The sequence below is a fragment of the Nilaparvata lugens genome, chromosome X, assembly GCF_014356525.2.
Source record: "Nilaparvata lugens isolate BPH chromosome X, ASM1435652v1, whole genome shotgun sequence".
NCBI classification, from domain to species: Eukaryota; Metazoa; Arthropoda; class Insecta; order Hemiptera; family Delphacidae; genus Nilaparvata; species Nilaparvata lugens.
In genome coordinates, this window is record NC_052518.1 from 105,349,486 (window position 1) to 105,363,017 (window position 13,532).

The window sequence follows — 13,532 nt, forward strand, 5'->3', positions numbered from 1 at the left end:
AAGCAAGTCCATATTGAGATATGAATGTAAATACTGATTGTTGGATAATTTTCATGAAAGTATAGTGCATCAGATTAAGCTAAGGCTAAGCACAACTGAGGAGGCGCGGCTTGGTGATACAAAGTGTTGTTCTTACGGAGATTGCCTTATCACACCGTTCCACGCCACGTCATGATTCAGTGTGTGTGAGTTCTTCCATTCAAACCAGTAAGTGAGCAATAAACACCTGAATGCAAAATGCCGCATCAAGTGTGTATCAAGCTAAAGTTTATCATGAGATGCATTAACTATTTGGCGGTACGAAATTCGCCGGGCCAGCTAGTTATCAAATAAATAAATTGGGTGTATTATCTATTGTCACTATGTATTATTATATTTGCAGGTACCATCCATCCGTGTACAAGTGGAGGAATCAATCTCAAGTGAAGGAAAATGAATGCAAAGGCAAGGAGCGACAATCCAACAAAGGTCGGCATTCAAACATTCAGACTATTCACAGTTATTTATGCTTTACTTCTATCCTATTCTATGCTAGGGTTACGCCGCCTACACTCCACCGGACCAGCAAACTTCCCAAATTTATTCGATAAAAGTTATCTTCACTCAATTTGTAATGAGTTTGAATCGACACTTACCGGATTTTTCATGAGCTCCCGAAATCGTGAATCAGGATCCAGGCCTCTCTTGGGTCGTATCAACAAATATATGTTTACGATGCCCTGACACGATCGTAGAAGTTTTTCGACAAGAGCTTTACCAACAAATCCAGTCGCACCAGTGATCAACACGGATCCTCCACTGTAGAAATCTTCGATCGAACTTTGTTGACTGCACGAATACATGGAGGCTACATTGCAGTTGTTGTTCTTATTGACGTGGTCTATATTATTGTTTGTCCCCATCTTGTTGTAGTTCTATTGTCTTAGTAGTCAAACCGAAGATGCATCACCGGTTTTTAACCTGCAATCATACCATACAAATCAATTAATATGAGTGTCACACAAATTTTCATAGTTAATTAAAAGTAAATTCGTATAAACCTGAACAAACAGAACTTGAAATTAATACAAACAAGACGAAATATAATTATACACAATGCACAATTTGACGTATTGATGTAAGTTAGGATCCACTCTGAACAAGAAGTAAGAAATGAGACTCATCACTATGGCACTGGATTTGAGAAGATTATAGACATACAGGTTGGAAAAAAACACATTACATGGGAAGAATAACTATTCCTATTGTTATTTGTGCAACTAGTGCACAAAGTGACAGTTTGCTGCACCGAAAGAAACGTTTACGGCGAGGGCGGAATGGTTTCTTGAGTGCAGCAGAGGAACTTTGCGCACGTATTTCACATTAAATTTTTCCTAGAACTACGATTGAATATGAAAAGTGGGTAATTATGGGTAAAATTGCCTGAAATCCATCAAATGTTTGTGTGTGTGATGCTGTTATTAATAAAAACCTTAATTTATTGTCAAATTGAATAATAATGTAGTAGTGTTTGAATGACGGGGCGGCTGTCACTCATGTGGTGGCTGTCCTCGAACTCGGTGTCCTTGATATTATTATAACGTGCACCACAGTCATTTTTACCAACTTCATTTTGATTTTGTTGCACTGGTGCTCCATATAACCTACTAACTATTTTGCGTTGCCATGTTGCAAATCTGGAGTACGCAAAGTACTCACTTTGTGCACTAGTGCGGAAAAGTGATTCTTAGTGGCCTGCAATCAGTGCAGAAATGGTCACTTTTCAGGGTATCTGTAGGAAAAATACTTTTCCTACAGATACCCTGAAAAGTGACCATTTGTGCACTGATTGCAGGCTGCAAAGAATCACTTTTCCGCACTAGTGCGCAAAGTGAGTACTTTGCGTACTCCAGATTTGCAGCATGACAACGCAAAATAGTTAGTAGGTTATATGGAGCACCAGTGCAGCAAAATCAAAATGAAGTTGGTAACAGTGACTGCTGTGGCTGCTATAGTGAGCAGAGGTGCAACGAAGCACAACGCGCTAATTATTAAGTAGATATTATAACCAAGGACAACGACAGCACAGTGCCACCACAGCACACACCACACAGCTGCCCCCCGCCATTCAAACACTACTACATTATTCAGGCAATTTTACCCATAATTACCCACTTTTCATATTCAATGGTAACTGTAGGAAAAATTTAATGTGAAATACGTGCGCAAAGTTCGTTTGCTGCACTCAAGAAACCATTCCGCCCTCGCCTACGGCTCGGGCGTAAACGTTTCTTTCGATGCAGCAAACTGTCACTTTGCGCACTAGTTGCACAAATAACTATTGCAATGCTACCCATAGGACTTCAATCAATAGACGATGTTAAATCAATGAGATTAAAACTCAAGGAATATTTAGTTGCATTATCCCTATACTCCAGTCAAGAATTTACAGATTTGTCTGTCTGAAGTTTTATGACTGTTTTCAATTATTGTTTGTTCTATGTTTTGTTTGTCGTGATGAATATTGACATTGTTCCAATTCATCTGACCATTATCGTGAATAAAGATGTTTTCAATTCAATTCAACAATAGTAGAAGAAATGTCCAAGGGGATGAGAGACAGTAGCTTTAAGATAGTTGAAGAATTTAAGCATCTGTGAGCTGTGCTAACACACAAAACCAAGCCTAATTGAATATTGAAGCAAAGATTTCAGCTGGGAATAGATGCTATTATAATAGAGTAAAGATACCGTTTTATGTAATCTTAAATAAATTATTATAAATGTAGCAATCATTTGTCTCTGCTATTAAGCACTGAAAAAGTTCTTCAATCCCCGACTTATCTCAAGAAACTGAAAAGTACAAATCTACAACACTGTGATAAGAATCAATCATTCAATCAATCAAGAATTTTTCTTTAATCCACAATAAAGCAAGTACAAAATGATAGATAATATGAAATATAAAATACAAATAATTAAAACACTAACTTACATTAGGGTTTCATATTATGCATTACGGAATGAGCCTACATGGGCACTGTGGCCTGTGCGTAGACTCGAGTTGGTATTTCAAGTAGAGTGAATCTTATGAAGGGGAAGAAGAAAGAGAGACGAGATGAATTCAATTTATGAGGGTAATTTCATTCAAATGATTGTCATATTTCCGTATTGTAGAAAGTCATTCTATATTGTGAAGTCAGTCTGTATCATATAGCCAGTCTGTATTGATATAGAGTCAGTAGAAGTCATGTTGATTTTGCCGTCAGGTGAGTCCGCCGCCCGCCAAGACCAGAGCCACAGCCTCCTCCTCACTTATTTCAAATAACCAATATTTCAATCTTTTTTTGAAAATTGCAAGATTTGCAGCTGAAAGAATAATCAATCTCTTGTAATTACGATATATAACTTGGGATAAGAAAAAACAATTTGTTGATGAGAAGGATCTCGTCAGCAGTTCTGATCCCAACTGTGGCTGCAAATCTCGTGTTATGAGAATGTAAAGATGGTAGGGAAATTGAACCAAAATGCTTATAAACATGAATGAGTGAATCCTTTGTTTAATTTTTTCAGGGGTGAAACTCCAATTTCCTGAAATAATAAAGATGAGGGATATCTTCGACATCTACGAAAGCCAGCTTCAAGGATTGCTTTTTGAAAAGTACTATAGTGGTACTATATGGTGCAGAAACATGGGTAGCCTAACTGACTCAAAGAAACGAAATCTCACTCAATGTCTGGGAAAGGAAGATATTGTCAGTATTAACAAGATATTGCTGTTGTTGGAAGGGGGGTGAGGAGGGAAACTATCAGCATGTAGTTGTCAAACAATGTATTATAAAATAGTTGGAAGGAAGCCGAAGATAAATAAATTAATGTAGGATAGCCCTAATCAAAAATAAAGAGCTTGAGAAGCAACTTCTGATGCTGATCACGAGAATCTCTCTGCTAGAAGAGAAGGTGGCGAACAAGAAACAGCCTTGCTCTCCAGATGGAGATGAGCTAAAAAAGAAAACTTCAACTGAAGAAAGAGAGTACAATATCAATCAACATTACTCGACAAATTCTGAAAAATTTGAACTTTAAATGCACATAACGAACATAAAGTAGGCTAATGATCGGGAAAAATTGTTTTCCTGAAAAACTTTTTCATTTTGATAGCTTGAAAGTATACAAGTTGAAAAACTTTAAGAAATATCACCAATATAATGTATATTACTTTCCTTGCCCTATTACCATAGGTAAGGAAAGTATTGCTTTCCAAAAAAAATAAGGTTCCATAATTTTAGGTTTTCTATACGTTTCAAAGTCCCCTGAGTCCAAAAACATGATTTTTGGGTGTTGGTCTGTGTGTGTGTACTGGTGTGTGTGTGTGTGTGTGTGTGTGTGTGTGTGTGTGTGTGTGTGTGTGTGTGTGTATGAGTGTATGTGCGTCTGTGTAGACGATTAACTCCATTCCTAATTAACCGATTGACTTGAAAATTTAAACTTAAGGTCCTCTACCATGATGATCCGATAATAAGAAATTCAATTCAAAATGGTGGATAATTACTGAAAAACCATGTTTCTCACGGTTTTCTCGAAAACGGCTCTAACGATTTTTCTCAAATTTATACTCTGAATAGTTATTTATAAGCCCTATCAACTGACATGAGTCTCATTTCTGGGAAAAATTTCAGGAGCTCCGTAATATTCTTGAGAAAAATTGATTCTATTGAATTTCTATCACGATTCTCTCAAAAACGACTTGACCGATTTTTGTCAAATTCAATACCCTGTATAGTTTATTCATCAGCTCTATCAACTGGCATGAGTCTCCTTCCTGGGAAACTAACAGGTGGTGCACCCCATTCTTGATAAATTTGTAACCTCCTTCTCGTGCATGATGTAGGTAGAGCAGTTTATTCAAAAGAACACACAGTCGAGATATTCTATGTGTAGAACAGCTGTTTTTACGACTTTTAAAAAATCATCGAATTTCACAATACTTATACATAGGAAAATGTACTCTGAAATCGATTATATACAATATATCGTAATTTCAAATGTGTAGCCGCCAATCGTCATTCCCCTAAATTATTCTCGTTCAAGAATGTGGCTCACAGTTCAATGAGCAAGGAAAGTTGTGTGAGTGTACCACACCAGATGTTTGCCTTTTGTAGAGCCTTAATCTTTGGTCGTGTTCTCCCCACTTCTTCCCCCATTCTTCAACCACCCTTACCGCTCCTCTCCTCTCCTTCCATCTCCTGTTCTTCATTTTCCTCTTCTCTTCTCTTCTCCCCTCTTCTCTTCTCTTCTCTTCTCTCCTTTTTTCTTCTCTTTCCTTCTCTTCTCTTCTCTTCTCTTTTCTTCGCTTCTCTCCTCTTCTCATCTCTTCTCTTTTCTCCTCTTCTCTCTCCCTTCGATCGATCGAATGATAAAATCTGTGAATATGAAGGTAGTAGATGAAGTAGCAACAACAAAATTTAAATCAAAAAATCTCCTTGTAATATCATCTTCTCACATCTGGTCGTGTGTTGATTGGGAAGATACTGGTAGTTCTGTGAAGAGTAGACCTCGTGCAGTTATAAACGACTGTCTTCTCCAATACTATACATCGCAGTAAATTCTGTCCTGTCCTGTCGTGTCGGCGAGATATCGGTGTGAAACGACTAATGACTATTTGGGTTGGGGTATCAACGATGCTAATCATCTGTTGCAAACAAATTGCTATCATCAAAAAGCTGACCGAGTTGGAAGCAAAAAAGGTACGGGAGAAAAATACTATGTTACTTTGAGTTATCAATTGCATGCGTCGTTGCATGCAATTAAGTAATCCACTCGACAGCTGACTAGTCACGAATAAATTCTTTAGTCTGATTTTTACTGTAATATTGGCGTATAGAAGGTTCCTTTCCCTTTTATATTATCTTTAAAAATAATGCAAAATTTCAAAAAAACCTCATATATACATCGACGCACAATTCAAAGATGAACATACCTGTCAAATTTCATGAAAATCTATTGCCGTGTTTAGTCGTGAATGTAACATAAATATAAACATACATATAAACTTAATAAATAATATAATCAAAAATACATAAGTTAACTCTTTATCGAGAAGAATGTGAGTTATGCATAAGAAGATACTATAGTATCATAAAGAACCATTACAGTTTCATCAAAGTAGGCCTATATTCAAAAAAATGCTATTGAATAATTTTTGTTTTTGTCCAGGGTGTATTTACTATAATAGTAAATATGAAGAGCACTTGTATAGTTCTATTCATACTAGACAAGTCAGAGAACTTAATGTACGATGAATTAATATTTTCCCACAAAATCTTCAATAATTATTATATTCTTTCTCTATGAACGTATACTGATTAGTTTAACACGAAATATTACTACCGAAAAAGTCTTCATTATAACGTAGAATGTTTTGACAAATTATTATTGTGGATTAAAAATGAAGAAACTATTAATTAGGCTATCGATTAAATAAACAGTCTTGAATCTATGATTATGCGTAGTTAAGATTTTAGTCTTCTGTAACACTCAGCTTTGATTCTTAAAAATCAAAATGAGTTTCATTAATTTGTTATTTGAAGTATAATAATTTCACCAACCTGATTTTCAGCGTCAATTTTTTTAAAGCAAAATGCCAAGATTGGAGAAAGTTAATAGAATATTGACGTGCTACAGTTGATATGACGTAGGGAGTGTTTTAATTATTCACCGGTAAATGTGGGTGATTGTTTATTGATTTCTTATCAATAATGTAAAGTAGATGTAACAAAAGATCAACTCTTCAATTATATCACGCAAATGTAAGTTTTCCATTACTGATGGATCAACATAGAAACTATTCGCCAATGCTCCACTATCTTGATTTTCCGATATATGTAATATTCATTCTATGAAGAAATAATAATTGATGACGATATTCAGATGTTTGAAAATCGAATTTCAATGTCAATTATTCATACATTTTTAATATCCTTATATCTTGAACTCTCTCTTAACGATATAATAAAATAAACAAAGTTGAAAAGTATTTAGTAGCGTAATAACGAAAAAAGAAACAGCATGGGAGCTTGATGGACAGCTGATTACTTATTAATCCAGTGATAAAACATATTCATGAACAAAACATTTTGGATGGAACATGAATTAATGTGTTCAGTGCTCCGATATTGAATTACAAACCTGAATGGAATGTTGATGTGTCTATACTATTCGTAATTATTAAAGCAGCCATTATGATTCACCATCGCCAATATACTCTTTATCACAAATTTCTCATTGGAATGACGAATTTTTTTCTGAAAAATATTGTTTTTCAGAGAAACTATGAAAAGTGAAAAATGATGAAAACTATGGAAAGCACTTGGTTTAAAACAAAAACACAGTCCACGCCACCAAGACATCTTTGAATATTAATAGGCGATAATAATAAATATTTCATGACCTAGATAATATTCACCAGAACAGCAATAAAAACACTGGTTGATCATTCTTCAAAACTCTATCATTATACATTGCATGCATAGTAGATGAGATCTTTCTATTTCTCACGTCTTTCAATAATAATTGAGAGTATATCTGTAAGTGTCTCACCTGTGTGTTATTTTTAGAGTTTGGGAAATGAGAATTTCGAGAAAACACGACAATATTTTGGAGAAAACACTACAGGATTTTGAAGAAAACTCTACAGTATTTTGGAGAAAACACCACACAGTATTTTGGTGTATAAACACTCGGAGGTTGTTGGAAAGAAGAACAATGCAATGATAAGTGGTTGTCTTTCACTGGTGTTAACTAATCACAATATTGATTCTAATTTTTTAAGACAACACTGGAAAAGTCACAAAATCGAGCTTCAACACACATAAGAAACAGTGATTAGGTCAATTCGTTGCTTACTTGTCTGTATAGTTGTCACTTCAGACCCTCGCAAACGACTCAATGCTCAACAACCCCTTACAGAAAGAATATTGTGATGAATTTTTGATGATTTCCCTTCCGTTTAAGAAAGGGAAATCCTACTCATCGATTTTTGTCGGTGTCATCTGGCCACTAAGTATGACATGCCATTCAAGTTTCACTTATTCTCATTTATTTTCACTCATATTCCAATCATTTTCACTTGTTTTCAGCCACACTAATAACTCAACTATTTGCATCTTGTCAAAAGTGTATATTTCTATTGCGTGTGAACTAGTGAACCCCTGGATTAGAGAAATCGATCATGAACTGTTGTATTGTAATCTTTGGAACCCGCAACTTTTAATAAATTATACATGGAAATTATATATTATTTATGGAAATTGCTAAAAGTTTTATAAGAATAATAAGGTTTAACTGGGGTTCCTATTTGAAATGAAAAATACTCTTCAAAGATACTCTGTCGCTTCAATATTTGTTGTGTCTCTTATATGAATCCAAATTTATTACTTTTAATCAGAAGGTGGCCATGATTGTAATCTTCTCTCTCTCTCTCTCTCTCTCTCTCTCTATATATATATATATATATATATATATATATTATATATATATATATATATATATATATATTTGAACCTCGAGAATCTCTTTTGGGCTTGCGCCCCGCGCGATACATTTTCCAATTTGTCAGAATGGACTTGAATGTGTGTAGGAGACAGTTTTCTTATATTTCCAATAAATTAATAAACAACATTCCCTTAAATATTCTTGAAAAAACAAACATAAACCAAAGGCTTAGATCAGACATAGATAAATGGATAATAGCAAATAAAATCGAGGAAAAATTGTTTTAAATAAACTAATTTTCGTCTACTCCATGGTTGCAGTTGACTTACCTACCTCTTACCGTTCTCTTCTTCTTCATTCTCCTTCTTCTTCGTCTTCTTCTTTCTTCTTGGCCTTTTCCGTCTTTTCTCCTTCCGTTCCTTTATTTTTAGTATCCTCTTTATTATTAAGTACTAGTTTTTATTCTGTATTTTTTTCAAGAAATTTGTTTTGGATCATTTTTGTTAAATATTTTTGAAAAACATTTATATTGCAACTCACACCTGCGCACAGGGTTTCTTTGCAAGTGTAGATTCTTATATATATATTTTTTTGTCTTGAAAGTGTTGTATATTTTATTGAGAATCAATAAATTTGATTTTGAATTGAGTTTTAATATAAAAGCGAAATGGCACTCACTGACTGATTGACTGACTGACTGACTCACTCACTCACTCGTAGAACTAAAAATCTACCGGAACAAAAACGTTCAAATTTGGTAGGTATGTTCAGTTGGCCCTTTAGAGGCGCACTAAGAAATCTTTTGGCAATATTTTAACTCTAAGGGTGGTTTTTAATGGTTTAAAGTTCGTATTTTGGCATGTATTCTCTTAATTATAATTGAAAAATGTCCATACCATATGTTAATATAGAACTATAATCTAGAGATAGTACCTCTTCGAAACAGTTGTTAACTGGTAACTAAATTAATAATTTTGTCAGGTTGGCATTAAGTTGAGTTGACTTTGTTAGGTTGGCACCAAGTTGAAGATTGAAATGCAATTATCGCGGAAAAATTGATTGGGCTCTGCTACTTCAATCAGCGTTATTCCTGGGAATGTTATATTACTAGCCGTCAGGCTCGCTTCACTCGCCATATCCGTTTAGCCAGACGTTTAGTCTGGACCTCCGACTGGATCGTCCTAACATATGATAAAAATGCTCAAATGAAAAATGCAGGCGAGCGGAGCGAGCCTACTGATCTCATTCTTGTACGATCCAGTCGGGGGTCCAGGGGCGGAGCCCCCTGGCTAGACGGATATGGCGAGCGAAGCGAGCCTGACGGCTATTAGGCTACATAATTTCGATACAGAGTTCCAAGAGAAGATGAATATCAATATCAGTTTGTTGATGTGAAAGTTGTAAATGATGTATATTACCCTGGTGAAGTGATCTTTCAGCGCATAAAGGCCTGTCTGTGTGATAGCTTCCAAATAGCCTCAGCTGATGTTATTAATGAATGGATGAAAAAACTGTAGCCTAGTAATTGCATGCAATGAATAATCCAGCTGAGTAAATGTTGAATCACAACAATTTTTTTTCTTATGCACTTTTAATGTTATTTGTTATACAGTAACATGAAAAAGAACGAATTTTGTTGTACAAACAGACTAACTTGATCTTGGACAACAAGACCAAAATGGTCGAAAAAAATGTGTTCAAAATTTGAAGCTGATTGATCAAGTCTTTCAAAAATTATTGTCGAACATACACACAGACGGACAACGACCTTGGCCTTGAGTCAAAAGTAAGAACTCGCTAACGCTCGTTCAAAAACGGTACGCTTTTTATTAATTTGAACGGTACCGTACACTAAAATACAGTAGGCCTACTTGGACTCATTGATTATACCTTCTTAAATGGTTTTTAATAGGTGTATTCCTATTGCGTGTAATAACGGTGCGCTTTTAATATTAATTTCAAATCTCATTTTGAGATACGTTGAAATACGGTACTTTGACTTATTTAAATATTGACGATACCTTCTGAACTTTGCTGAACAATTTGAATTTTATCAGGTTAATTTCTATTGCGTGTAATAACGGTGCGCTTTTAATATTAATTTCATTCCGAAATACGTTGAACTACTACAACAGTACTAGGACTCATTTAAATATTGATGATACCTTCTGAACTTTGCCAAACATTAGAAAGGACAGTTTAAGCGATGAGAATAGTAAATGCTGTTTGAAGAAGTAATCATACTCAAGTACTGTTCTACTTTTAGAACCAAACATAAAAATACTTCCACTACATTAATTCCATTCAGCTTGGTCATTCATCATTATTTTGTGATGACAATTGACTGATTTCAATATTTTTCCATGCGAAACAAGATATTTTAGTGAACGAGCGTTATTGAGTTCTTACTTTAGACCAAAACCGTTGTCCATCTCACTATAGGTGTTAGTTTTGTGTTAGATACAAGCAAACATGAATAATCTATAATAATATAATAAAAGTAAGAATAATTGACCTAAACACGTATGGAGTAGGAAATTCACGAATGACGCATCATAATGTCTGAACTACTAAACTGATTAAATTGATTTTTTTATATAGATTGTTAATTCACCGAGGATGGTTATAGGCCTATTTTGAATTCTTCAAGATTTTAGTAGGTCAAGTTTTCAGTTCGTCAAGTTTTTAATTAGACCCTTTCAGATCACGAGTTACCTGGTAGTCATATAATGGTGAATGATATATTGGTGAATTGAATTCATTGGTATAATTTTGTTGACACTAAACATTCAAGTAGGAACTATTGAATTGGTCACTCACCTATCTCTTTATTTTCCCATGCATGGTAAAATAATAAAAAGCTAACACTTTGTAAAAGCTAACAACCGTATTGAAAGTGAATGAATTCATAAGCTAACCTCTATTCACTGAATAAGTTTTTCGTGTATCTATCACGATATGACTGATTAAGCTCTTTTTTAAATATACATTGGCTCATATGATCGCTGACGTTATTCTTAATGTGGAGTTGACAGTATTCCACTGTTTAATAACAAGTTATAGTCTGACCATGAAAATCATTAATAGGTTAATGATTCTCACCAGGTGACCTGGTTTCCCGTTCGATTCAATATCTGTTTAAGAATTTGCATTTCAACATAATTTTAGAACTCTAAACCATATTCTATGAATTACCTGTTGGAAAAACGTTTATGTTTGTCGATTCCTATTCCAGGGTCAGAATAAAGCAAAACAACGCAGTTAAACAAATAATTTTTGACGTTCTGAACATTGAATGAATAATAAATAGCCTATAATTCCGGTAGTGAGGTTCACGTTATAATGGCAGTGGAGAACAACGTTGCCTTGCCACTGCCTTCTATAGAGGATACCTGACACCGGTATATCGAATGTAATATCAACTGTTCATTCTTGTTTAAAATAATCAATTATATTTTACTAGCCGTCAGGCTCGCTTCGCTTGCCATATCCGTCTAGCCAGGGGGCTCCGCCCCCTGGACCCCCGACCGCATAGTCCAAAAATGAGATCAGCGGGCTCGCTTCGCTCGCCTGCATGTAGACCTCAGCGGAACCTCTGTACCGAATTTGAACGTATTATGTCAATTTGATCACGAAAAACACCTGTTCCTATATCGGCGTATCTTTGGCGAACAAAAATCTTCCACCTCAGCTAAACCTGTGTACTGAATTTTTTTTAGTATATTTCCATCAATTATTTAAAACGGTGAGGAAACGCAGAAAAGCTGAAAAAACGCTAATTTTTGCTAATTGGATAAATTGGTATTTAGGAGGTCCTGGATAAATGCATTTCAATCTTCAACTTGGTGCCAACCTAACAAAGTCAACTCAACTTAATGCCAACCTAACAACATTTTTAATTTAGTTACCAGAACAACTGTTTCGAAGAGGTACTCTCTCTAGATTATAGTTCTATATTAACATATGGTATGGACATTTCAATATTATAATTTTAAGATATTGGAATAAAAAGAATATACATGCTAAAAGAACTTTAAACCCTTAAAAGCCACCCTTAGAGTTGAAATATCGCCAAAAGATTTCTTAGTGTGCCTCTAAAGGGCCAACTGAACATACCTACCAAATTTGAACGTTTTTGGTCCAGTAGATTTTTAGTTCTGCGAGTGAGTGAGTCAGTCAGTGAGTGAGTGCCATTTCGCTTTTATATATATATTGATTCGTCAACAAAATATATATTTCAATGATTTAATAATACATTTCTATAAATGAGTTGGAATATTTTTATGATTAATTATCATTCTACATTGTTAAAAAACGATCTGCTTTGCCAAATGTTAGCAACACCAATGTTGTGCTCATTATAGGCTGATTCATTTTCATTATTATTATTATTATTAATAATAATAATAATAATAATAATATTCGGGCACAGTTTAACGTGCCCATCCGATAACACGGGAGTGACCTGTTCAAAAACTTTTGTTATGAGCGGGTTTTGAACCGGGGATCTCTAGGCTGCTAAGCAAGCACTCTATCCACTAGACCACGGATCACTCTAAGGGCCGTTTGCACAGTGTAAGTTTAAGCTAAAGCTTAAACTAGATCTGGATTTTTTTTTGTTTAAACTAAAATTCCGTCTGCACAATATCAGTTTAAACTCTTGGAAAGTTTAAACCTCCAAAGCAGGAGGTTTAACCAAATAATTTGGATTAACTTGACATCTGTAAAGATTTGATGGGGAAACAGCTAATAGTAAATTTTTTTTCGACGGTTGTTTTGAGTGCTTCTGTAGACGATGATTATTAATTTGGGTTTAAATGAATCATTATTATTTGAATGTAAAAATAATTATAATGGAGGAATTGATAGAAGTTTTTAATGCGATTGATAAAGATGACTGCGAAGAAATTTTAAAACTGAGAAAAATTGGGCAAAAACGAATGATTTTAATTCCTTGGATGATAGAGAATTTTCTTAACGGTTTTGCTTGAGTAAAGCAACTGCCAATCCAGTATTTTATTAAATAAACCACTTGATAGAGAATAAGACAACTTTAACAGT

The 13,532-nt window shown here is 34.7% G+C and overlaps 1 protein-coding gene across 4 annotated transcripts in view; it reads right to left on the reverse strand.

Moving 5' to 3' along the window:
* Positions 1–13,532, reverse strand: part of LOC111061519 (putative fatty acyl-CoA reductase CG5065) — a 36,797-nt gene that overhangs the window by 13,612 nt on the left and 9,653 nt on the right. Inside the window, exons 1-2 of one of the 4 annotated variants that reach the window (XM_039442958.1) lie at positions 11,292–11,425; positions 636–960 (exon numbers count right to left, since the gene is read on the reverse strand). In XM_039442958.1, coding sequence (XP_039298892.1) covers positions 636–902 — 267 coding nt within the window. In that variant the 5' untranslated portion in view covers positions 903–960; positions 11,292–11,425. Of the gene's footprint in view, positions 1–635; positions 961–7,166; positions 7,188–7,577; positions 7,599–11,291; positions 11,426–13,532 lie in introns of those variants that run through there. The other 3 variants (XM_022349210.2, XM_022349211.2, XM_039442956.1) reach the window with 3 other exon arrangements.